Source organism: Natator depressus, chromosome 1 (assembly GCF_965152275.1).
Source record: "Natator depressus isolate rNatDep1 chromosome 1, rNatDep2.hap1, whole genome shotgun sequence".
NCBI lineage: Eukaryota > Metazoa > Chordata > Testudines > Cheloniidae > Natator > Natator depressus.
Window position 1 is genome coordinate 317117795 of NC_134234.1, and position 26564 is coordinate 317144358.

At 42.5% G+C, this 26564-nt stretch overlaps 1 protein-coding gene across 4 annotated transcripts in view; it reads right to left on the bottom strand.

Annotated features, from left to right (window-relative positions):
- TBC1D22A (TBC1 domain family member 22A) overlaps positions 1 to 4796 on the bottom strand; it is a 531490-nt gene extending 526694 nt beyond the window's left edge. For all 4 annotated transcript variants that reach the window (XM_074942417.1, XM_074942415.1, XM_074942414.1 and 1 more), the window contains exon 1: positions 4584 to 4796. In XM_074942417.1, the coding sequence (XP_074798518.1) occupies positions 4584 to 4645 (62 nt within the window). In that variant the 5' untranslated portion in view covers positions 4646 to 4796. The remainder of the gene's footprint in view (positions 1 to 4583) is intronic.
- Between the last annotated feature and the right edge of the window lie 21768 nt (positions 4797 to 26564).

Genomic DNA, 26564 nt, shown 5'->3' on the forward strand with positions numbered 1-26564 from the left:
CCTCCCAATACTCTATTTTTAACATTAACTATTATAGATATTCTTGTTATCCAGTGACAATCCCTCTTTTACTCTTGCTAAATTCTTGGCCTCTAACATCCTCTGGTAATGAGTTGCACAACCAAAATATGAATTTTTCTTTTTTTCAGTTTTGAATTAGACACCTTTCAATTTCATTAAATTACCCCCTTGTTCTTCTGCTGTCAGGAAGGGAAAACTACTGCACCTATTCTGCCTTCTCTATACAATTCTTTTTTTTGTACTTTTATCATGTTCCCTCTGATTCACCTCCTTGCTAAGGTAAACAATTGCAGTCTTCTCAATCTCTTCTCATATAAGAGTTTTTCTATGCCCGTGATCATTCTCATCTCCCTTCTTTAGGTCCCTATAATTCTACTTTTTTGAAATGTGGTGATGAAGCTGAAAACAATTATAAGCCAAATTAGCTGAGGAAAAAAAAATTAACAGAAAAATGTGAAGTTTTAAAATAAATGAAAATAAAACAAAACAAACAAAAGGAGGGAGAAAGCTGATAGCAAGGAATATAAATTAGAAACTAGGAATTATAGAAAACTGATAAGGGAAGCAAAAGGACACAAGGAGAAATCTATGTTCAGTAGAGTTAAGGCCAATAAGGAGGAGTTTGGTGTATTAAGAACAAAAAAGGATCCTGCTAATGGTACTGTTTCATTATTAGATAGAAGTTGTAGGATTATCAATAACAATGCATAAGAGGCAAAAGCATTTATTAAATATTTCCTGTTTTGTATTGGGCAAGACAGATGATATATTCACATATGATATTATGATGAAAAAGAAGAAATACTTTCTACTCTAACAGTAACTCAGGAGGCGGTTAAAGCAAAGCTACTGAAATTAGACATTTTAAAAATCAGAATAATCGATAAGGCCAGAGGGGACCACTGTGATCATCTAATAGGACCTCCTCCGTAACACAGGCCCTAGGGTTGTGTACTTGATCAGTCAAAAAATCATTAGTTAATTGACTGGTCAAATATTTGAAAGCACTAGTTTACTAGAACAGTAACAAAAAAAAAAGAGTACAACTTTATGGTCTCAAATAGGTTTAGCTTTCTATACTTATGCCTAATTTTAAAAAAAATGTATCTTAACGGAGTTATTTTATCTCAGAAAAAGGCAGAATACAATTCAATGAAGTTGTATAAGAAAAGGAAAATTGCACCATGATGCAATCAGAACGTTCGGTTGCCACCTACATAAGGGTATTCTTGCAGGAACATTTGACAATATTTCGCCACAATCGAATAATAAGCAGTCAATTGACCTGCTTGCCAAGCCTACTGACAGGCCATAGAACTTCTCTGAATTACCGTAATTCCTGTTTGAATTAGAGCCTCTTAGAAAACATCCAATCTTCATTTTAAAGATTTCCAGTGATGGAAAAATCTACTACATCCCTTGGTAAGTTGTTCTAATGGTAACTACTCTCTCTGTTAAATATGTCATGCCTTATTTATAGTCTCAATTTGTCTAACATCAGCTTTCAGCCACCGGATCTTGTTATACCTTTATCTGTTAGATTAAACAGCCCTTTATTAAATTTTTGTTCTCCATATAACTATTTACAAAGTGTAATCAAGTCATCCCTTTTTGTTAAATAGATTGAGCTCCTGGAGTCTATCACTATAAGGCATGCTTTATAACCCTTTAATCATTCTCGCGGCTCTTCTCTGAACTTTCTCCAATATGTCAACGCACTTCTTGAATTATGGACACCAGAACTGGACACTGTATTCCAGTAGCACTTGCACCACTGCCAAATAGAAAGGTGTACAACGGAATCCAGAGTTTTAAAATAACTAGCTGAAGAGCTCTCTGGACCACTAATGTTTATTTTTAATAAGTTTTGGAACACTGGGGAAGTTCCAAAGTACTGAAAGAAGGCTCAGATTGTGCCAATATTTAAAAAGCTAAGAATGATCTGGTAATTAAGGACTGTCGGCCTGATATCAACCCCAAGCAAAACAGTGTGGATAAAAATCAATTGTTAAAAAAATCAATTTTTTTTAATTTATATTAAATACGGGGTGTGTGGTTTTTTTAAATAAACTAAATTAAAATTAAATTTGAAATTGACAACCCGTTAAGGCCTAAACTTACTGTAATCTGTTAAAATCATTGAGATTAAATATAAAAATAATATTGAACAGTACATATTTGCAACCAAGTTTTAAAGAAAATCAAACCACTGAATTTGTGGAAGTAACTGGCTAAGCACCTGGAACCAGAATTTGTTGAAGTACTAAACCAGATTTTGACAGCAGTAGTCTCTTCTGCAAGTGCAGAGGGAATATTTTCTTCATTTCAGTTTTTTCAACTAGTTCACTACAATGACTAGTGCAGTTCAAAGTTAAGAAACCAACTGGGAGCTGAAAAAGCAGGAAAGCTTGTTAGCCTCTTCCAATCTATGCATAGAAACTAGGTGTGAGAGAATGACATCTAAAATCTTGAAGTGCATGGTAACCAGAATCTATCAGTTCAGTTCACTAACTACAGATAATACTTCCTTGTTTAGTAAACCAATGGTTTTACATGCAAAACATGTTTTGATAGATTTTTTTAAAAATCGTTTATCCAGCACATTTAAGGTAGGGGTTTTTTTTAAAAAAAGCTGGTTTTGTGCATTTTAATTGAATATTTATCCAAATAAACAAATCATTAGTAAAAAAATTTATCTAGTAAAAAAATGCCTCACTATTTTCTAACATAATAGAAAATGTAAAAATTAAGGATCTGACTAGATGTAAGTTAAGCTATACTATTGCTTAAATAAATGTGTCTAGATATATTGTATCCTCCTGGTTAGCAAAAAGCAGCACCAATTTAGTAAAGGCTATATTTAACATGTTTTAATGGTTATCATCCAATGAGTGTCAACCTTTATTTAAGAAAATAACTAAAAAGTACAGATGTAAACCACAATTAAAGTTGATGATTTTAATCAAGGTTTTTTGCTTGCTGATTTAAACCATGATTAAAAATTGGTGTTTAAATTGCTTTGATTTAAAAATCAAGCCACCCTGAACTAAGGGAGAGGAAATATAATTAATGCCAGGGTTAATCAGGGTTTTATGGAAAATAGATCATGAGATTACAATTTTGGTTGATGAAGGTAATAGTGTTGACATAATATACTGCTGCGTCTACACTACAGTGGTGCAGTTGCATAGACACTAAAGCTTCCATTGCTATAGTAAATCAACCCTGCTGAGAAATAGTAGCTTGGTCAACAGAATTCTTTTTCTACCTAATGCGGTCTACACTGGGGCATAGGTCATCTTAACTACATCTCTCAGGGACATGAATTTTTCCACACACCCTGAGCAATGTAGCTGGCTCGACCTAACTTTCTAGTGTAGACCAGCCCTTAGACTTCTAAAAGACATTTTATTTGATGTTTTTCTAAAAGTTGTGCTCTAGTTCAAAGAGCAATCAATTCAAGGAAATCCTATGGGCTGCTATATGGAGAAGATTAGACCAGATGATCACAGTAGTCCTTGCTGTTTCTACAATCTATGAATTACTGCACACAGTGTAATGAATCGTTTCAACTAATTCTCCTCTATTCACTACTTGATTGACATACACAAAGATTTCTAACTGAAAGCTGCTGAGATAAGCTGCTCAAGTAACCGAACAGTTTGGCACATAAAAGTTCCAATTGTTAGTTCAACAACAAGAAAAGCCACAAAGAAGAATTGAAAGATATCCAGGCACACTTGCCAGCAAGGAGCAAAGAACTCTCTACTGTGGCTGCCACCCAATCAAAGTGAAATTGACAAGAATCTGCTCAGAGAGACAAGGTGGATGAGATAATATTTTTTAATTGGACTAACCTCTGTGGAGAGAGAGAGAGAGATGCTTTCTGGCTTACAAAGAGCTCTTCTTCAGGTCTGGGAAACTTACTCAGTGTCAAAGAAGAGGGTGGACATGGTTGCAACACTGCATACCTTGAAGTGTGTGTCAACTACCTATGCTAAACAATCTGTTCCACCTCCTGTTTAACTGTGACATTCTGAGTAAGTTTCCCAGAGCTGAAGAAACGCTCTGTGTAAGCTCCAAAGCTTGTCTCTCTCACCAACATAAGTTGGTCCAATAAAAAAAGATATTACCGCCTTCAAGGCCTGGGGAGCAGGAAAGTCAATTATTTTTGGTTTACTGTACATCACTCAAGCCAAGCAGCAGAGGACAGCACTCATGTTCTACAACTACCCCTTACAAAAGCACAAGTGCAACTTCCAGAGCCTAGTCAGTTTCACGGCTATTGCTGTAAAGCGTTAGCTGTTCTCCAGCTCTTCTGGGGTACAACGCCGGAGGCCAGACCCTCCTCCTCAAGCCACGGGGACGGGGTGCAGAGCCGCCCCCAGCACCAGGTGAAGGGACCATTCTGGCCCTAACATACACCCCACTCTAACAAGTGACCCCGCCGCCTTCCAGCACCCCCACCCCGCCACTAACCCCACATAGCCCGGAGCCAGCCGCCCCACTGCCACCTTCCCTTCCGACAGGCCAGCCTCCTTCACCCACTCACACCCTCTCACCTCCCCGGCACCTTCGAGCCGCTCCGCTTCCAGAACTGCTTCCTGCCTCCGTCGTTCGCCATGGCTCTCGTCACCTCATCCCCTTCGCCGGAGCGCGGCGCCTCCCCCTGTCCGCCTGCTCGGTTCCCCACGGCACGGCCCGCTCTGCCCGGCCTAATTCCTGGGAGTTTACTCCATCCCAACTGCTTCCCATTTACTTGGCGCAGAGCGCTGCCATATTGACACCGGGCAAAAAGCTCTACCCCCATTGGCCGGCGGAGTCCCGCACCAATCAGAAGTAAGTTTACTGACAGTTGGGTCAGAGTCACCCAATCAGGGCCACTCGAGCTGGGGTCGGGCGACTGGGAGCAGCTGGCAAAGGGAGGTGGGGAGCGAGAGCCAGAGCAGCCCCGGCCCCGCCTGTCGCCACGCCCCCTCCCTAAAGTCCCGCCCGCCTTCCAGCCATGGGTTCCGTCCCTTGCTGTCTCCCCGCACCCTTCTCGCTGCTCCCTCCCGTGTGTGCGAGGGGCTCGGCATAGATAGTCTCCAGGGGGCACTGTACAGACCGTTTCAGGGGTGAGGAGGGTGCTTTACAGACGGTCTCCAGGGGGCGTTTGTCTAGCCTACCAGGACCTTTCCCCTCCACCATTTGGGGCGGGTTAGGGTGCTAACACCAGCGAGCAAGTCTACACTAAAAAATTAAGTCGACTTACGTTCTGTCGAGGTATAGCCACCTCCGTAATTAAATTGGTTTTTCACGTCCACGCTTTGCTCCTTCTTTTGGCGGTGCGCATCCTCAGCAGGAGCACTTCCACCGATTTAACTGATAGCGTGAGGCACAGACAACCCGGAGTTGTCAGCCTGCGGCGGGGCTGTGCCTGTCAGCCTGGTGACGCTCTGGCCTGTCAGCCCTGGAGGTGAGGCTCCGAGCTGTCAGCCCCAGTCACAGGGCTCTGGACTCTCAGCCCTGGCGGTGGGGATCCAGCTGCCAAGAGCTGACAGCCAGAACTGTCAACACGGTGTCTACACTAATGCTGCATCAATCTCAGTACATCAACCTAAGCGCTACGCGTCTTACAGTGGTGGAGTTATTAGTGGGCAACTTACATTGGCGGGAGCAACAATGTAGTGTAAATGGTTACAGAATTTGGTAACCATAGCTACAGTGCTCTGGACTGTGAAAAATTTCACACCATCTACAATGTAGTTGGGTAAACCTACCCCTCATTGTGGATAGAAGAATTCTTCCATCAACCTACCTCGCACCTCTCAAAGGAGTGGCTTTACTACAGTGACGGAAAAACCCCTTCCGTCATCATAGTGTGTACACCACAGTGCTACAGCAGCATAACTGCAGCTGCAGCACTTGTAGACCCTTATTGCCCATGACAGCCCACCCCCAATCTCTCTCTCTCTCTCTCTCTCTCTCTGCTGATGTCTACACTACAAAATTATGTAGACCTAACTTACATAGGCATATAGCCACTGCAGTTATTAAATTGCTTGTGTGTGCACACTTGACTCCTTGTTTCAGTGGTGTGCGTCTTCAGGAGCTCTTGTATCGACTGTATTGTGAGTGTGGGGCATTGTGGGATGGCTCCTGGAGGCTAGTAACAGTCGATATAAGCAACACAGTGTCTGCACTGGCACTGCATTGACCTAATTACATCAACTATGACTCTGTGGCACTCGGGGGGGTAGCATTACTAAATCAGCATAGAGAGGCATTTAGGATAGCAGGAGCCAAATTTAAGTGAAGACACTTCCACCGCTAGACTGACACAAAACAGTTTACGTCAACCTAGCTGTGTAGGGTACACCAGGCCTCTCTCTCTCCAGCCTACGCTTCCCCTCACATTAATCATTTTACCCTAAGAAAGCTGCAGTTTCAGGTAGACCAGCTAAACAGTTATCTGTTTATTTACTATGTATTTGCACTCCATCAATGGTTGGGTTTTATAAGATGTTGAATATAACAAAAAGATAATCTTATGGCTAAACCACTGGAATTGGATTTAGGAAATCTGGGTTGATATCCCAGTCCTGTCACAGGCCTCTTGTGTGACCTGGGGCAAGTTACTTTATTTCTTTGTGCTTCAGTCCCATCAATAAAATGGAATACTGTATTTCTTTTCTAACACTGCTAGACTGTAAAGTCTTTGAGGCAGGAACCATCTCTTGGTATGGGTATGTACAACACTTAACACAATGTAGCTTCAATCTCTGCTGAGGAGTCTAGCCAGCACAAAAAAAATTATGTTGCACTTCTATGAGATTTTTAACAATGGCAATTCTACATGAAGTAACTCATTTATTTTTTTCCAGATTCATTTTATTTAGATGAGAAGGGTGTTGGTTGGTTAGTTAGGTTTTTTTGGTGGGGTGGGAGGGATTTGGTTTGGTTTATTTGTTTGCTAACTCCATATTCCCTCACCATGGAATTGGTCTAAATAAAGTATGATCTAATTTAGTCTCCATCCTAACAACCATTTCTGAAGGCATACCTTCTAATTTGAAAGGATAGATCCCATGATGAAGACTGTGGAAGATATTAGGACAGATTTTGACCAGAGTAACTGATATGCAGTTTTGAAACAAAATGCTATTATAAGGTAGCTTTTCCAGTTTGTAATTCTCTCCTATTTCTTAAAAACTCAGAGCAAAATTACCTATCTGGTTATTTTTTTATAGGAAATACTTCCAAAGGCAGATACCTGCTTTTTCATGGTAATTGTGTGGTGCTTATCACCTCTTAAAGTTAGGCACAAGGCCATGGATCCACAAAGGGACTTAAGTGTTGCAACACCTAACTTTTAGGTGCCTAGGAACTCACTGAAACAACAATGGGATCCACAAAGCCTGAGTTAGGCTCCCTGTACAATACATGGGGAGAGATAGGCTTCTAATAATGGAATCCACAAAAGCCAGAAGGGCAGGCTTAGGTTAGGGAGCTGCCTAAGATAGCCAATAGGAGATGCCAATGACAGGGGTGTGACCTAAGCCTTGCCCCTTTCTTGGAATTAAGCACCTAAATCTGGGCTGTAGAGAGGTGCCTATTTCTGCTCTCTATCCATAGCTCTGAACCCCGCTCCTGGGGTCAGGTGGCTTAGGCATCTAAGCTATTTCTTGCAAGAGTGAATTAGGTGACTGTCTAACTCCACACAACACAGCCAGAGGAAGAGGTGGTGCTACCTTCCTTATAACTTTTATCCCAGTGATTAGAGCATTCACCTGGGATGTGGGAGACTCTAGTTCACTTTTCCTCTCTGCCTGACAAGAAAAAACGTCTTTCACGCCTCTAAGGAGAGTGCTTCACACACCCTGGGATAGAGAATATTTTGATGGAGGTTTCCCTCAGTCTCTCCTGTTGAAGATATTCCACTTTGGATAAATAATTAGGAAGCTATGGGAGCAAGGGAACTGGAGTCAGCAGGAGTGCAAGTAGGACGGTACCCTCCGGTACCCCATACCTGCAAGAGATTTCCAGCCAGCACGGGGTACTGGAAAGACGTGGGGCCAGATCCCTTCCTCCCACCCTGCTGGAGCACCCGGCTGGGAGTGGTGGGGATGCACTCTGCTCCTTAAAAGAGCAGAACGTGGCTCGGGAGGGCATTCATTCTTATGGTTTTAACAGCACAATACATATGCTAACAAACTTAAACAAAGCCTTTTTTACCTTGGTCAGGAGTCCTCAAGCAGGGAGAGGTGTGGGGGACAGAAGATGTTTAAATAAGACGAGGTATTTCCAGTAGAGATAAGGAGGTGTTAGTGCCATTATACTGGTGAGACCTCACCTGGAATACTGTGTGCAGTTCTGGTCTCCCATGTTTAAGAAGGATGAATTCAAACTGGAACAGGTACAGAGAAGGGCTACTAGGATGATCCAAGGAATGGAAAAACTGTCTTATGAAGGCTTCAGAGTAGCAGCCGTGTTAGTCTGTATTCGCAAAAAGAAAAGGAGTACTTGTGGCACCTTAGAGACTAACCAATTTATCTGAGCATAAGCTTTCGTGAGCTACAGCTCACTTCATCGGATGCATAAAGTGGAAAATACAGTGAGGAGATTTATATACACACAGACCATGAAAAAATACCCATTGTAAGGAGAGTGATCACTTAAGAAGAGTTATTACCAGCAGAAGAGTAGGGTGGGGGGAGAGAAAACCTTTTGAAGTGATAATCAAGGTGGGCCATTTCCAGCACATTTCCAGGAGTTAACAAGAACGTCTGAGGAACAGTGGGGGTGGGAGGAATAAACAAGGGGAAATAGTTTTACTTAGTATAATGACTCAACCACTCCGAGTCTCTATTCAAGCCTAAGTTAATTGTATCCAGTTTGCAAATTAATTCCAATTCAGCAGTCTCTCGTTGGAGTCTGTTTTCAAAGTTTTTTTGTTGAAGAATAGTCACTTTTAGGTCAGAAATCGAGTGACCAGAGAGATTGAAGTATTCTCCGACTGGTTTATGAATGTTATAATTCTTGACATCTGATTTGTGTCCATTTATTCTTTTACGTAGAGACTGTCCAGTTTGACCAATGTACATGGCAGAGGGGCATTGCTAGCACATGATGGCATATATCACATTGGTAGATGTGCAAGTGACCAAGCCTCTGATAGTGTGGCTGATGTGATTAGGCCCTATGATGGTGTCCCCTGAATAGATATGTGGGCACAGTTGGCAACGGGCTTTTTTGCAAGGATAGGTTCCTGTGTTAGTGGTTCTGTTGTGTGGTATGTGGTTGCTGGTGAGTATTTGCTTCAGGTTGGGGGGCTGTCTGTAGGCAAGGACTGGCCTGTCTCCCAAGATTTGTGAGAGTGATGGGTCGTCCTTCAGGATAGGTTGTAGATCCTTGATAATGCATTGGAGAGGTTTTAGTTGGGGGCTAAAGGTGACGGCTAGTGGCGTTCTGTTATTTTCTTTGTTGGGCCTGTCCTGTAGTAGGTGACTTCTGGGTACTCTTCTGGCCCTGTCAATCTGTTTCTTCACTTCCGCAGGTGGGTATTGTAGCTGTAAGAATCTTGATAGAGATCTTGTAGGTGTTTGTCTCTGTCTGAGGGATTGGAGCAAATGTGGCTGTATCATAGAGCTTGGCTGTAGACAATGGATCGTGTGGTGTGGTCAAGGTGAAAGCTGGAGGCATGTAGGTAGGAATAGCGGTCAGTAGGTTTCCGGTATAGGGTGGTGTTTATGTGACCATCGCTTATTAGCACAGTAGTGTCCAGGAAGTGGATCTCTTGTGTGGACTGGTCCAGGCTGAGGTTGATGGTGGGATGGAAATTGTTGAAATCATGGTGGAATTCCTCAAGGGCTTCTTTTCCATGGGTCCAGATGATGAAGATGTCATCAATATAGCGCAAGTAGAGTAGGGGCATTAGGGGACGAGAGCTGAGGAAGCGTTGTTCTAAGTCAGACATAAAAATGTTGGCATACTGTGGGGCCATGTGGGTACCCATAGCAGTGCCGCTGATTGGAAGGTATACATTGTCCCCAAATGTGAAATAGTTATGGGTGAGGACAAAGTCACAAAGTTCAGCCACCAGGTTTGCCGTGACATTATCGGGGATAGTGTTCCTGACGGCTTGTAGTCCATCTTTCTGTGGAATGTTGGTGTAGAGGGCTTCTACATCCATAGTGACCAGGATGGTGTTTTCAGGAAGATCACCGAAGGATTGTAATTTCCTCAGGAAGTCAGTGGTGTCTTGAAGATAGCTGGGAGTGCTGGTAGCGTAGGGCCTGAGGAGGGAGTCTACATAGCCAGACAATCCTGCTATCAGGGTGCCAACGCCTGAGATGATGGGGCGCCCAGGATTTCCAGGTTTATGGATCTTGGGTAGCAGATAGAATACCCCAGGTCGGGGTTCCAGGGGTGTGTCTGTGCGGATTTGTTCTTGTGCTTTTTCAGGGAGTTTCTTGAGCAAATGGTGTAGTTTCTTTTGGTAACCCTCAGTGGGATCAGAGGGTAATGGCTTGTAGAAAGTGGTGTTGGAGAGCTGCTGAGCAGCCCCTTGTTCATATTCCGACCTATTCATGATGACAACAGCACCTCCTTTGTCAGCCTTTTTGATTATGATGTCAGAGTTGTTTCTGAGGCTGTGGATGGGGTATTCTTCCAAGGGAAGCAGTGGGGTCAAAAGACTTATCTGGCTTCAAGATTAAACTTGATAAGTTTATGGAGGAGATGGTATGATGGGATAACATAATTTTGGCAATTAATTGATCTTAAATATTCATGGTAAATATTTGATGGGATGGCCTGTGATGGGATGTTAGATGGGGTGGGATCTGAGTTACTACAGAGAATTCTTTCCTGGGTATCTGGCTGGTGAATCTTGCCCATATGCTCAGGGTTCAGCTGATCGCCATATGTGGGGTCGGAAAGGAATTTTCCTCCAGGGCAGATTGGAAGAGGCCCTGGCGGTTTTTCGCCTTCCTCTGTATCATGGGGCACGGGTCACTTGCTGGAGGATTCTCTGCACCTTGAAGTCTTTAAACCATGATTTGAGGACTTCAATAGCTCAGACATAGGTGAGAGGTTTATCACAGGAGTGGGTGGGTGAGATTCTATGGCCTGCATTGTGTAGGAGGTCAGACTAGATGATCATAATGGTCCCTTCTGACCTTAATATCTATGAATCTATAAAACAGTGTTTTTGATTCTGTTTCTCCCCATTGGTCTGAATTATCCATGACATGCATACTGCATCACATCAAGTCCAAATAATTAAAGGAATGCCTCCGCTTGCACTGACCAGAGGATGTTTGGATTCTTATGTCAGCCACCTGACAGGAATCAGTGGTGTTGTCCCCAGTGTAATTAAACATAGAATTCTTCTTTGCAGCCAAATTAGTCTAATATGCATTTTGTTAACTGGAACTGGAGCAGCCAAACAAAAAACAAATGCCTATTTTCCAGCTTTGTGGGTGAGAGAACTATAAGTGAAGATAGCCTTAAACCATCTGCCTCAGGAATCTGCCAAGAACTTTGAGGAAAACATGTTCCTCATCTTAGAAACAGAGCTAAAACTTATCACACATCTGCCCACCTTTATTGAAATGAAGCTCCTTCTGATCTGATAGCTCAGACATTGCCAGTTTCATCCAGAACAATTTAGAAACTTGGAACCTAATCCTGTAAACCCTTAATCATTTGATCAATCCCGTTGAAGACAATGGGACTATTTGCATGACTATGGACTACTTTTGTGGTAAGAGTTTCAGGAGTCCGTTCCTATAAAGGAAGTTGAATCCCCCCATTTGAAGTGCAGTGTTTGGGTACAATACCATAATGCAGTTTAGGATACAGTTCTACTTAAAATTTGTCTTTTAATAGGTCATACATATGCTGAAATGGCTCCTCACTCAACTCCCATATTCCGTATAAACAGACTGAATACTACATATTTGGAGGGAGAGTAGTTAAGCATGTTGATGTTTGAATATACAAAAACCCATTTCATCACTGTACTGGAAAATACAGTTGAACTTAATTTTCTCTGGAATTTGAAGAAAGTTTAACAGCCCCAAGTGTTTTCTGTGTTAATCAGTGTGTACCTGAAAAAATTATATGCCTTCTAAGAGAAAAGAATCAGTCCACACTTACTGAAAAGAAAATTCCTTCCAACTGGTGTTCAGAGGAGTGCTACAAGACACATAAACCTTATGAGCAGAGGGCAGAGAGGAGACCCTTCCACATTATGACCAAGCAATAAATAAATAAATAAATAGTAAAATCTCAAAGAGGCAGAGGTTCACAGATTTGCAAACCTAAACACCTGTGTTATGCTTTAAACCACCTCAGCACATACCAGGTTTATGAACATTAAAAAGTTAACTGCAAAGGAACACTGAAGCCCATTAACTTGTATGTGTAAGCAGTGTCAGGATGAGCTCCACCCTGACATCTGGTGGTGAGGTGTGGCAAGTTGTGGAAAAGAACTTGAGGGGCCGATCTCATTTGCATAGGCACACCCACCCCGCCTAGAATGAGGCCATAGCTGCCCAAATGGTCACTTTGGCTGCTGTGGGATCCCCAGTGTCTCTGTTATTGGGGCAGGAAGAATAAATTGTTATTACCCTGATTATGGGAACTGTGCTTGGAACTGTACTTGGCCTTTTGTTATGATGGAGGGACTCACCATCAACTAAGTAGCACTCGCTAGGCAAGGGTCATGGGTTCCAAAACTCTGTGAATGAAGATAGAGGCTGGGGGCAAGTATTAATACTTGGTGGTATGGGCCCCTTGGTGAGGGCCTTATGTGCTAATTGCACTTTCTCTTTTCTCTACTGTGGAATATCAGAGCTAATTCATTAGAAGTCTAGTTACAGGCTGCTGAGCTCACTTTGGGCTAATAGTGCACGAGCATTGAAGCTCCCCTGCTACAAGCTGAATTCACCTAAGAGCTGAACTGACTAAGAGCTGAAATCATTGAGCGTTGTGTTAAGTAGTGGGGGAGCCTGAAGATATATTGTGGAGCAGTTTGCGGGACGGCTGGAGTGCCTTGTGGACAGGCTGGTGGAGCAGTTCATAGGATGGCGGGAGCTGCTGGTGGGACGCGGAGCAGTTCGTGGGACGGCGGGAGCTACGTGTGGGTCGCAGAGCAGAGCTGAGCGAAGCAGTTTGTGGGGCAGCTGGCAGAGCGGAGCGAAGGCCTATGGAGCTGTGGGGTGGTCAGCTTCAGATCATGTAAGGTGCCTCTTACCTCCTCCCCCATCTCCACCCAGGTTGGGAGGTAAAGCTCTGTAGATAAACTTTTGAACTCTGGGGCTGGCCTGACCAGGGACAGAGACTTTTGGGTCACTGGACTTTTGGGACTTTGGTTGATTTGGGGTTGCTGGACTCAAGAACCAAAGGGAAAGGGCATGCCCCAATTTGCTTGGGGTGGGTTTTTTGCTCATGGGTTGTGTTATGAATCCTGTTGGTGGTGGTTCCCCAACATAATGCCACATTGTTTCCCTCTGTTATTAAAAGGCTTTTTGCTACACTCAGACTAGGTGCTTGCGAGAGGGGAAGTATTGCCTCTTGGAGGCGCCCAGCAGGGGTGGTATATATTTGTCCCAGGTCACTGGGTGGGAGCTCAAGCCGGTTTGCATTGTGTTATTGGAATGGATCCCCTAGATATTGAACCCGGCCCTTGTTGCTGCCAACTCTGACGGGCAGAAGGGTTACATATGTGTGCTAGTATGCCCCACTGACAAGGCTCAAAGGCTCAGTCACACCTGAACAGCTAAAAATTAACCTTGCCCTTTTAGGCTAAACAGGGTCATGTCACTGCCTCTATCTCTGTTGTTACATAAGAGATAACAAAACTCCAGTGGGGCATGGTGCTGGCACATAGGGTCTCAGGTACGTGGTGTGATTTTTCAGAATCTCTTTTGGGAATAGTCATGTATGTGAAATAGCTGGTACTTATGATTATGCTATTTCTATGCATGTATATTCATCTTGGTATCTAAAGTTATGAATATTAGCTGCGTTTACTACATGTTTGCTCCTGTGGTAACACCCACAATGTATTTAGCCAGCACATGAAGGGACAAGTCAAGTTGAATGGCCCACTAAGGAACACTTAGCTCACAATGGACCCCGGAAAATGTCTGTCTGCACTTAATGGACTCTTCCTGTGAACTTTCTAAATACAATATGGGTGGGGGTGATGGACATGTAACTTGCCCATGTGACTCCAAACACCATCTTTTACAGTGCGAAGAGATTTCCCTTCATTTAGCAAAAGTCTAAAAGGCCCTGGAAACATCTCCATTTTGCTTATCTCCATTTTAACAGATGCAGTTGTAAAATTTTAGACAGGTAAGGGGGGTGTCAGAGGGGACAGGGAAAGCGTGGGGGCCCTGGGTTGGGTAGGGAGGAGTCACATGGAGGGTCACATGCAGAGGTCACGTGCCCCCCTTGTGTCCCTCCCATGAATGCAGTACTTGTCAGAAATGATTTCTACTTGCATCACTAGGAGTCGGAGTCTCTGACCTGCCACAGTAGTGGCTTAACCACCATGCTATAGAGTCTCTCTCTCTCTTCACTTTCCCCCACCCCCACCAACTACCTTTAGCTTGTAAGATTTAACAAGTTGCTAGTCCAAGAAGAGTGGCTGCAGGCAAGTTTGACCTTTTCCATTCCATGATTATTAAGAGTAGTATTTTGTTCTGTACTTATGTCCTTTAAGTAAGATACTTTTTACAGGTTCTGGATCTATAAGCACATTGTGATACTTTGTGACCTTAAGTATCAGCAGTTTTACACAGGATATACAAGGGGCTTAATGAAATATGAACTGCCTCCCCTAGCTAATGTGAAAATAAAACCTGTGAGTGAGTGACAAGGTCATGAGAAAATCTTTGCTGAGTCTTAACTTAGATAAATTTAAATTAGATCCATAGTTGTCAGTATCCATTAATATCTTATGCACAACTTTTGACTGTGACACTAAAATAAAAGAATGATAAATTAAATATCTATAAAAGGAATATACTCTCATTAATAGCAACACAGGATTTTTAAGATATACTTTTACGCTTTGACTTGCAATATTTGTTTTAAAGAAGGGAGCCTGTCAATGAGTTTGAGGTAAAGTCCCCCTGAACTCTTTGAAAAGCTTGACCTAAATTCTAACCAAAGACCCCCTAATATTGTGGCAGTCCAGAGCAGCTACAGGGAACTTCTACAGAAATTTGGTTAAATTTAAAAAATGGAGAATTTTACTCAATTAAATATTGAAGTGAATAGTATTCTGTATAATGTTCATTGTATTATGTCAAATATTAATTCAATATATTTTATATTGTGCATAATTTTCAATGTGCTGCAGAATTCCGTACTGAAAACTCATAAGTAAGGTTAAGATTTTGTCATGGTTATTTTTAGTAAAAGTCATGGACAGGTCTCGGCAATAAATAAAAATTCATGGGAGTCATGACTTGCCGGTGACTTTTATGAAAAATAATGTGGGGGAGCGCTGACAGCTGGAGCTCCATGCGTGGGGACTCGAGCCCCAGTGCCACGGGGATGGGGGGGACACAGCCTGGATCCAGCCTTGGCCGCAGCAATGGGGCAGAGTTGCATAGCCCCGGCTCCGGTCCTGGCTGCTGCCACTGACAGCTGAAACTGAAGAAGTCATGGAGGTTCAGTAAAGTCATGGAATCCATGACTTCTGTGACCTCCATGACTAAATCGTATCCTTACTCATAAATAACTGCTGTATTGATTTGTTCCACTGACTGTTCCAAGCAGTTCTGTCCTACAAATGGATCTACATCTGTAGAATGAGGAACAGGGATATGCTTTCATTCAGTCAATGTGGATGCCATGGTGGAGAGTCACAAGCTTTCCTGTGAGCCACTGCTGGGTAGTCTCTAGAGTTAGAATCACTTAGGCTTGGGCCTCAGCCCTTTCTGGAGGTTAGGAACCACATTTCATTATTTCCATTAATTTATTCAATAATGTTTATAAAAGTAATTTTGGTTGTATTTTCCCTCTTGTTCTGCGCTTTATTTTATAACTGAACCCATTGTTTTATTTTCTGTGTTGCCTAGAATCAAGAAATAGGAGTGGTCCAGGCAAGAATTAGAAAGGGAGACATCCTTCCAGGCCCCTTCATGCAGCCTGCTTGCATTCCTCTTGTTCTTCCTCACTTAAAACAGTGGTGCCCAATCTAAGAGCAGGAGAATTGGATGATTCCACCCCAGGAAAGGTAAAGGTAGGGGACCTGACACTTGTGGGATGCACTCAGACACCAGATGGGGGTCAGAAGTGGAGTTAGCCTTGTAACCATGACAGTTGTCTCAGCATATTAAATCTGAATGCAGCTGATGAGAAGCTTCACAGGTAACGGAGCCAGCACTGTGAGATGACAGAGCCTGCACTATGGAGCAGGAAGGAGGGTTGTACTGTGAGATTATACTTAAAAGACTCAAATTACATAGTGCATATGCAATGCTGTCCTTTTTCTGTCCATGTCACCAAAGCCCCAGTGCTGACTGGCAAGCCTTGTAAGTGCAGTTACAATGGTGATGCAAATGCCTGTCCTCTATTAAAAGATGTTTTGCATGCTATTAGCTTAGAAAGACGCTTTCAATAACAAAATGCTGTAAAAGTGAGGCATTAAGAGAGCTTTCCTCACCCTACCTCAAATTACTTCTGCTATGTGCCACCATTGCAGAGCTTCCCACTAGAAGCACACTAAATAGAATTTCATAGGGCTACAGAAGTTAACCGTGGAGATGGAGGAAATCGATAGGAGGGTGTTTGCTGGAAGACTGGTAGAGGAGCATATCTGAGGGGAATATTACTGAGGGAAGTAAATTTGGGGTGGCAGCAAGCAGAATGTGCTGTAAGATGAGGCGAATCAGACTGGAAAAGAAGTATACAGTTGCTGGCCAGGAACCGTGAACCGCGACCACTGGGAGCTGCAGGGAGCCGTGCCTGCTGACGGTCAACGTAAACAAAATGTCTCGTGGCCCGCCAGTGGATTACCCTGATGGGCCGCGTGCCAAAGTTTGCCGACCCCGGAATAGAATATAAGTAGCTCCACAGACGTAAATGGAATAACTCACATGCATAGGTATTTCCAGGATTAGTGCCTAAAATTGTTGATATAAGATTGGCATATAGCAATACTTCTAAAATTTTAATTTTTATTGGCCAGAATGAAAAGTTTGTAACACTAAATGCTTGAAAACAGAATGCATAATCTGTTTTCTAAAAGTCCAAGTACTGCTAAGATTCTGTTTATCTTGACCCTAAAGACAAATTTTAATTACAATGAAATATGAAATAAAATTTGTGATTAAAATGAAAATATGCATGCATTTTTGGAATAAACCATACCTTTTCATCTTTCTAATCATACAAGAAGACCCTCTTTTTTTTGCAGTGTAATACACAATCCTTGGATTTTATTTATCCTTCTGGAACCAGTATAAATCAGTTTTTAGTGTAATAAGTGGAAGTTTAAAAATTTGACACAGAAGAAGGAAGAAAGTTGTTCTGCCAGGAGCCTGGCTGTCATTTTCTGCATATTTTGATGAGTGGTTCATAGGAGCTTTGGTATGTCATCACAAAATTTTTTTTAAGACTGTAAAAACTAACAGCTGTAGGTGCATGGGAGAAGTAAGTGCAAGGAAGAATGATCTTGGAGAGTTTTGATCTGCAAGTACTAGGCTGAAAATTCCTGGAAAGCAGACAGAGCCTTTCCATTGCTGAGGGATGTGGAGCTGGTTACCTGTCTTCATTTGAAATTCCTGGACATCGTCCCATACATTTCAGTGCAACTTTATTTTGTCTAGTACTAATTTCTGTAATTCCAATCTGATAGGATGAAAATGGTATCTTCCATGGAATAAATTCATTATGCTATGGAGTACATTCGTAAATGTTAGCATTTTTATAAGTGTGGTTTTTATTGGTTTTGCTATCTATTTACTGTTGAAAAATCTCTGGAGTTTTCTTTTAATAAAGCACAGAAATGGCACTCCCAGAATACAAGGAAATTCCGTAGCTTTTATTTGGTACTTTTTCCTTGAGCATTATCTTTAGGACCTTTTCTAGCAAAAATTCATTTCTGTAAACTATTGGTTCAAGATGCTTCATAGGCCCCGTGTGCTGTGCACCTTTTAAGGTCCTATGGGACATTTCTGCAGTTCTTACTCAGCCTAAACTCCCATTGGTATCAGACTCAAAATTGTTCAGTAGTCCTGAAATGCCTAATTTAGCAAGATTTGCTTGCTGCCCTTTTCCTAAGGATCTTCTCAGAGCTCAGGCCAGTTTCTGTATACAGCAATTGAGAATGATATTGAGGAACTCCACTGGGTATGCCCAGGAAGTCATCTGGTGTTCTAAATTAGACATTCTTCTTGGCTGACCAAACTAGGGGTCTTATAGCTTGCATTAGCAATTGTTGCGAACAAAACAGGAGGTAAGGTGCTGGGACACTGCACCCTATATTTTTCATAGTTGTATGGTTATTAAATGATTATGACATAATTATTGATGCATCTTGTACAAGATATGTCTTGTGAGGTGTCTATGGAAAGGTTATGATTTGCTGAATATGATTACCCTATTTGTATGCATGTATCATTTTGGATCTGAAGTTATGAATATTGACTATGTATCTGTGTTTCAAATGTTCCTACTCTGGAAAACACCCATAGCTAGCCTTTCATGTACAACAATGAAGAAGATAGACAGTGCTGATGGCCCATCAGCAAAGACAATGGACCATGGAAGAGCTTAGCCTTCCTGTAAATGTTTCAGCCAGCCTATGAATAATGACTACTATGACTCAGCAAGGTATGCAAGGGCATTTGACCAGACCACATGATACTGAACTCCATTTTGTTCCCTGTATTTTTCCACAAACTGGACTGGGAACTGAGGCTGGAACAAAGGGTTCCTGCCATATTGAAAATCTGTATAAGGTGGGGTGTGACATCATCTCTTGGCCTCCCTCCTCACACAAGAGAACTCCTGAAAACACCTGAGGAACAAAGCCTGAACTGGGGGAAGTACTGGTCCAAAGCTAAAGGGATGTCTAGCCTGAGTAAGGAAACTTCGTGGACTGCTTGTCTCATCAATCAGGGTGAGAGATTACTGATTCAAATCCTATCTAGTATTTTAGGCTTAGTTTGCAGTTTTGTTTATTAACTAGGTAATGTGCTTTGATCTGTTTGCTATCACTTATAATCACTTAAAATCTATCTTTCTGTAGTCAATAAACTTGTTTTATGTTTTATCTCAACTAGCATGCCTTTAAGTGAAGTATCTGGGGAAAATCTCAGCTCTGTGAGCAAAGGCTGTTACATATCTTTCCCACATCAAGGGGAAGGCAAACTTTATTAATGAGCTTACATTGTACAGATCCTTGTGCAGTGCAAGATGGTATAATTCTGGGTTTATACTCCAGCGGGGTCTTCAAGCCTGGGGAGCTGGGAAATTGTCTGTCGGTCTTTGAGTGGCTTAGGTAAAGCTCTCAGGTAACTCAGTCGGTGTGTGGAGCCAACTGCTGTTGTGTTGCGTGATAACAGGGTCTGGAGAGGCTGGCTGTGTGTGAGAAAAGGGCCAGCCCAGTTGGGTGACTAGAAAGGCACCAGCGGTTCCTAGACTGCACCCATGGGATGAGAACCCATCACAAGGTGCTTACTCGTTAGTGTTACAGTTGGTGAGCTACATTTCCCTAGGGCAGGGGTGGGGAACCCTTTTTCTACCACAGGCCATTGACCCACAGAAAAAATCAATCGTGGACCACACACAAGTAAAAAGCAACTTAATTTAGGGATTTTTTTTAGAGAGAGAAATATAAAATGTTCAACTCACCGCCCAGGGTCGGGGGGAGCACAAAGGCTCAGGGCTTCTCACCCATGGTGGGGTGAGCCAGCGCTTGCGGCTCCATCCCCACGGGGGGTGCCATGGCTCAGGGCTTCCCACCTGCAGAGGGGAGAGCTGGCACTTGCAGCTCCAGCCCCATGGGGTCAAGGAAGATCAGGGACTGCGGTGGGCGGGCCTGGCACTTGTGGCTCCAGCCCCGCGAGGGGCACCGAGACTTGCCGCAGGCCAGACGAAAATAAGCAATGGGCCGGATCTGTTCTGTGGGCCCCACTCCTGCCATAGGGAGATATTCTTGCAGACTTTTCTATAGGCAGAGTTGCACTGATTTATCTTAAGGTAATCTTAAACTTATTCAGTCAAACCAGTGCAAAAGGCTGTGTGGACACTTATTTCACTTTACACTCGATTTACTTCTGTTTTGCTTAAATTGATAAGGAACAGGTTTAAGCAAACTGAAATAAGCCACTTTCTCTGAAATTAGTGTCTGCACATATGATTGCAGCAGTTTAAATAAATTGGTGCAAATGTGTGTAGCCAAAGGCTGTAGTCTAAATTATACAGTGATATGTTATTTTTTGTGATAGTGCAAGCTTTCATTAAAAGTCTGCCTTTTCAGTTAAACCATTCGCTCTAGTGTTTCATACTGTAATGGTTAGTAAGGTAGAGTCCTCATTCTCATGAAAACTTTTCAAACTTTGACATATACTCATCTGAATTTTTTCCCTTTTCTAAACACAACACACTGTGTCCTCTTATTATGGCTATTCATCATGATAATTTTGGTGTCCACTGTTCCATAAGACATATACACTATAATACAGATGCCCCCCGACTTATGCAATTGTTCTGTTCTGGAAAGCATTGCGTAACTCGAATTTTGCATAAGTCAGAAACGTATACTCATACGTTACGCAAAAATTTCCGCAACTCGAAAATCCTATTTCTGGCTTATGGAACTTTTTCCATAAGTGTGAATTTGCATAAGTCAGGTCTTGCGTAACCCAGGGAGCGTCTGTAAATACTTTTATAAGATAATTGTGCAAAAGACTACAATCTCAGTATTGTAAACACTGTAGAAACAGAGGAAAGCACAGCTGGCTAATTTATTGTAGATGTCACAGAAGAAATGGCTCTTTAGAAGAGATTTGAACAAAGAGAGGGTAATTGTAATGCTTTGGGAATTCACCCTAGGAAAGAGTTATGTCACTGCCCACCCTGTAATCCTGGGTTCTTCTCTATTGTGCAGCTTTGGCTTAGAGCCCTGACCCCTGCAGCCTGCTTACAGAACAATGGCCTCACGCTGGCTTCCAGCAACCACCTTGCAGGGTGACACCAAAACCGCTGCCAACTCCCAGTGTCTCCCAAACCACCTCCCCTGCAGTGTCCAGTCCTGCTCACCGGACCCTCACAGTAGTTATCAAGTTTGCTGCCTCCAGGGAGGCAGAATACACTGCAGTCTGGTAGTTTGGTTGAGGATTTTACTCTTTGGTTTAATACACAGAATTGAGATGGTTTTATAATAAAACAAGAATAAGTTTATTGACAAAGAACAGATACTTAAATGATAAGTAAGACTAGAAGAAAGAGGTATGGTTACAACAAAACATGGCTTTCTAGTGAATGACAAACTTCATTTCAGCAAGTTACAATCTTTATCTAAAGGTTTCTCACCTATAATTTTCCAAGAGGATCCACTTTTCATGAACTCAGAGGGTGCTGCATCCGTTTATCCCCAAGGTGACAGATACCCCAAAATCTTTCAGCAGTTCCTTCTCTATCTTCAAAGTTTATATTTGTTTTCAAAAAGTAAGGAAGCCCTCTTGGGGGGACCTGCTTTCCATGTCCACCAGGGAGCCACCACAACATTATTTTTTCCTGTCTCCTGTGATTTTACAATGCGAATGAATAGCCCTTTGTTCTTGGCCACACCTGGCTTGATTTGCAATTGAGCCCAGGAGGTGTTGGCCATCCTGGTTTTGCCTCCTTGGTCTGTTTACAGACTCTAAAACATAATACCAGAGAGTATCCATAATTTTACACATAACATCCTTATGTACATTTTGCAATGATATTAATGACCAGCATATTATTATTTTTCAAATTATATATTTATTTAAAAGGTATCTAAGTGTGTTAGGTGTACTGAGCTGGTCAGGCCAGCTGAAATCTACTGTTACATATCTGGTTTCCCCTTGTCATCTGGCATTGGGCTGCTCTTAGGGTCACAGTAGTTGCCTAGCAGGCCAATTTAGGAAGGGCATTCTATACAAAAAGAAGAACAGTACGGTAGAAGCACAGAGGCCATGGTGGGAGAAGCAGACAGACTGGGCATGAAGGCTAGCATCATTTGAGGAGAAGGGGGGTCAATGAGATTTGAGGTTAAAAGATAAGTAGGGAGAGAATCATGCAGGACCATGAAGGAAAGGACAAGAAGCTTGAACTTGATGCTGTGGAGGAGGGGAGCCGCTAGAGGGATTCAAAGAGGGCATAACATGGTCAAATAGTCAAGGAAGGAAAATTATCCAAGCAATTGCCCTTTTTATGGAGTGGAGAGGTACAGTGTGGGAGGCAGGAAGGCTAGAGGTGAGGAGGAGGTTGCAGTAATCAAAACAAGAGCTGAGAGCCTGGAGGAGAGTTTGAGTTGCATGGACAGAAAGAAAAGGTCAGCTCTTAGAAATGGTATGGAGAAAGCAGCAGCAAGTTCTGGACACAGCCTGGATGTGTGGGAGGAGTTGAAGGTTAACCCTGAATGTCAGGAAGATGATAGTGCTTTCAAAAGTGACAGGGATTCAGACAAATGGAGATGGTTTGGAAGGGAAGAGGATTTCAGTTTTGGACTTAGTAAGCTGAAATAGATGGCGGGACATTTAAGAGGTTCAGAAAGACAGGCTGAGATACAGCAATGGACCACAGTAGATTTGTGGCCAGTTTGCATAGAGATGGCAGTGCAAGCCATGTTTGAGGATAAGTTCACCCAAACAAAACATATAAAGGGACAAGAGATGAGGCCCAGGATAGAACAATGTGGGATCCCCATCCATGGAAAATGATAGCAGCAGGAGGAGGACCTGCCAAAAGATACACTGTAGGAATTGCCAGAGAGGTCAGAAAAACAAAAAGTACAGAATCACAAGAGCCAAGGATGGACAACATATTGAGAGGAGGATATGATTGACATCTCCTCTGCTTTATATGGTTAAAAAGGGTGAATATAGAGTGGAGGCCTTGAGATATGGCCAGGAAGAGGTCATTAAAGACCTTGGTGAGAGCAGTTTCAGTGGAGCAGAGACACACATTCACTACATTTGGGTGAAGGGGAGAAAAGCATATGTTGGAGAGGTAGCAAGGTCCATTTTTCATGATGGAGAAGACAAAAGCATATGTGTATTGTGATGGGAAGGAATGTTAGGAGAGGGAAAGGTTGAGGATAAGTGTAAGAAGGGGTGAAAGTGAGGGCAAGAGAGGAGAAGAAAACAAAACTGTAGTGGAGAAAGTCAGCATAGTCGTGGGACTACCAATGAAGAAACTCAGCTTCATAGGAGTCGTGAAGAAAACAGACGGTCCTAGGAAAGCGGAGAGTGGAGGAAGTCAACAACCATGTCAGTGGAGGAGAAGGAAGAGAGCATGGAGGAAAGAGCTGAGAGCTAAAGAGAAGTCATCAGTGCTGATGGATTGGGGGGGAAATCATAGAAGAACCAGTGGATATGATAAAGTAGAGGTGAGATCAAGGAGACATGCAGCTAAAGGGGCAGACAAGTGATCCGCATGGAAGCTGAAGGTTGTGATGAGAGGATGACAGATCCAGGAACCAAAATGAAAGAGGAAGGTGGCTGGGGAGGGGCAAGAAGCGGGGCACTGGGGGACAGCAGGCAGCAGCATGGAGGGGAAAGAGGAGAAAAGAGTCAGATGGATTGCTGCTGAGAAGAAAAGAGTAGGAAAGCTGAAGAGCGAAGAATTGGAAGAAGCAAGAACAAAGAGGCCCAATATCCATGGTCTGTTAAGGGTAATTCTGGGTAGGGAGTGTGAGAGATGGAGGCCACCAGAAGCGTGGCTTTAAAGATAGCATCAGGGAGGGATCCAGAAGATGGAGGGAGTGAGAGATGAAGAGCTCATTGTTCACTATTATGCTTCTGGAAATGGGCATGCCAGAGGGATCTGGGGAAGGGTCAGGAAGGCTGTGAAGTTTTGGGAGGAAAGAACCAATGAGGTAGAAGGTGGTGACAGGGAAGAGAACAGAATGTAGAGAGGTTGAGGCTAGAGGGAGGCCCAGCGTTGGAGCAGAGATCATCTGCAGGAAGGAGGAGAGTGCCAGAGTGGGATCAGGATTAGGGTGGATGGGAAGGAGGAGTATAGGTAGAGCTGGGAATACTAGCAATGGATGGGAATGTTAGAACTCACCTTCACTCCTCAGACAAGATTTTGTCTGTATAGCCAAGTAACCATTGATACAGAAATTCACATATACACCTTAAGGCAATATCACAGACACTGGAGCATCAAAATGCAGTGTGGGATTGTGTTTGATTATAATTCTGTTCCGTTATAAAGCACAGCGCCCTTCTAGGCTGTGACCATCCTTAAAGAAATACCAAAGAGCTTCAAGATGAAGACTGTTTAAGATTGTTAATAAAGATAACTTAAAAAACAGTAGGCCTAATTCTCCACTCCATGCACCAGCATAAAACTGGCATAACTCCATTTATGATGGAGTTACATAAGCATAAGACTGATGTATGTCAACCATCATTTGTAGACTCTGGGTATCTCTGCATATGATTGATCTTGACAATGAAAGATCTTACACTTTACAGCAGAAAAACTCCTAAAAGGATAACACAAAGCACAGTATCAGAGCACCCTATTTGGATAATAAGTGCTTCTTAGCTAGTGAAACTGCTACTACTTTCTATTTCAGTAGTCACAGGAAACTTGCGATTTCCTTAAGTTAACACTGCATCTTTTGCATACAAAAATACAGAAGATAGATATGTGCATGGCTAACATGGCCATTTTTGGCCATGTTCTATAAATGGATCTCTTTCCATTATGGCCATGAGATGAGCAAGATTCTGAAAAGATGTGCTGCTACTGTGCATGTGTAGAATGATGTACTTTCTATGTTCAGTAACAGTGAAAGAAGAAAACTGAATCAGGAGAGCGTGTAAATAAATGCTGCCCTCTGGGCAAATGTCTGGTAATGTTCAATGTTGTTCTGCCTTCATGAGTAACGAACGTGGGACTTTAAAAATAAAATCTGCCACTCACCAAAATTCTAGCAGCAGGGCTCATGTTTATATTCAATGTAATTAAAAAAGCAAAAAACCCGAAAGCACCTGTAGTGCAATAATGGATCAACTGACACTATGACACATTCTATTGAATGGCAGTGTATAACAACACATTGTGTTCCTGTGAGCATTCACCTTCTGACATTCTATTACATGAAATGGTCCTTTCTTAAATTCTGATGCAATATGTGAAAGAGGCTAGAGGACTCTAAAAAGCTCTCAAATGGAAGACTAGGGGAAAATAGCAAAGTTGGCAAATGTAATATACTCTCTTTCCAACATACATCGTGCTCTTTATTATTAGCCTCTGGCTGGCATATGCAGTGAAAGTTCAAGTATAGCATTACAAAATGATACAACTTCAGAGGATTGTTGAATGAAACCAATAAATCCTTGACTCTGGAGTGACGAGAGGAGAGAGAAATCTAGCATTGCCGGAAATGGTAGAAGCTTTTTTAGCAACATCTGTTACTAATCCATATACTGGGTTACCGCAGTTCTTTATAATTTGCTATCAATATTATTCTTAAAATGCTCAGTTCTTGAAGTGCCTGGTTAGCCCTGTCTTGTATTGCAAACGGGAAAGTCTGTACTTTAGGTGAAGAGTTTTAGGTTTCCAAAAAGAAAAGGAGTACTTGTGGCACCTTAGAGACTAACCAATTTATTTGAGCATAAGCTTTTGTGAGCTACAGCTCACTTCATCGGATGCATACTGTGGAAAATCCAATGAAGTGAGCTGTAGCTCACGAAAGCTTACGCTCAAATAGATTGGTTAGTCTCTAAGGTGCCACAAGTACTCCTTTTCTTTTTGCGAATACAGACTAACACGGCTGTTACTCTGAAAGGTTTCCAAAAGACAGTTTATTTAAGAGGTAGATGTGGTGTGGTGTATTTCATTACGGAGTAGGTGTTTCCTAGCAGTATAGTGTCATTTCCAAAGAGGAGATGCTTAGCACAAGCAAATATTTGCATAATCCAGAGCTCGAGAAGGTGATAGGAAGATGCTGAGCAGCTGCTACTCATTGATTTTAATGGGCATTACAGGTGCTCAGTGCCTCTCAGGGTTTGACCATTCTCAATACTGTTATTCAGTGAAGTAAATTATGTACCAAAAATAAGCCATTTAGTTTTTCACCCTAGCCCTAGAAAGAAAGCTGTATTGTTTAGTATTGTCTATATAATCTCTCTGAAGGTAGACACTATACTTCTGCATCAATTGCATTTTCCATTTATAAAACCTTTATTTTGTATTGTTTTAAATGTAAGAAGTTTGCAAATTCACACACTGGTTCTGCAACTTTCTGTATAAGAACCACACTTCCCCATAATTAATTGTCTCAGACAGAAAGTGTTTTAGCCAACCCTGCCACTAACTGG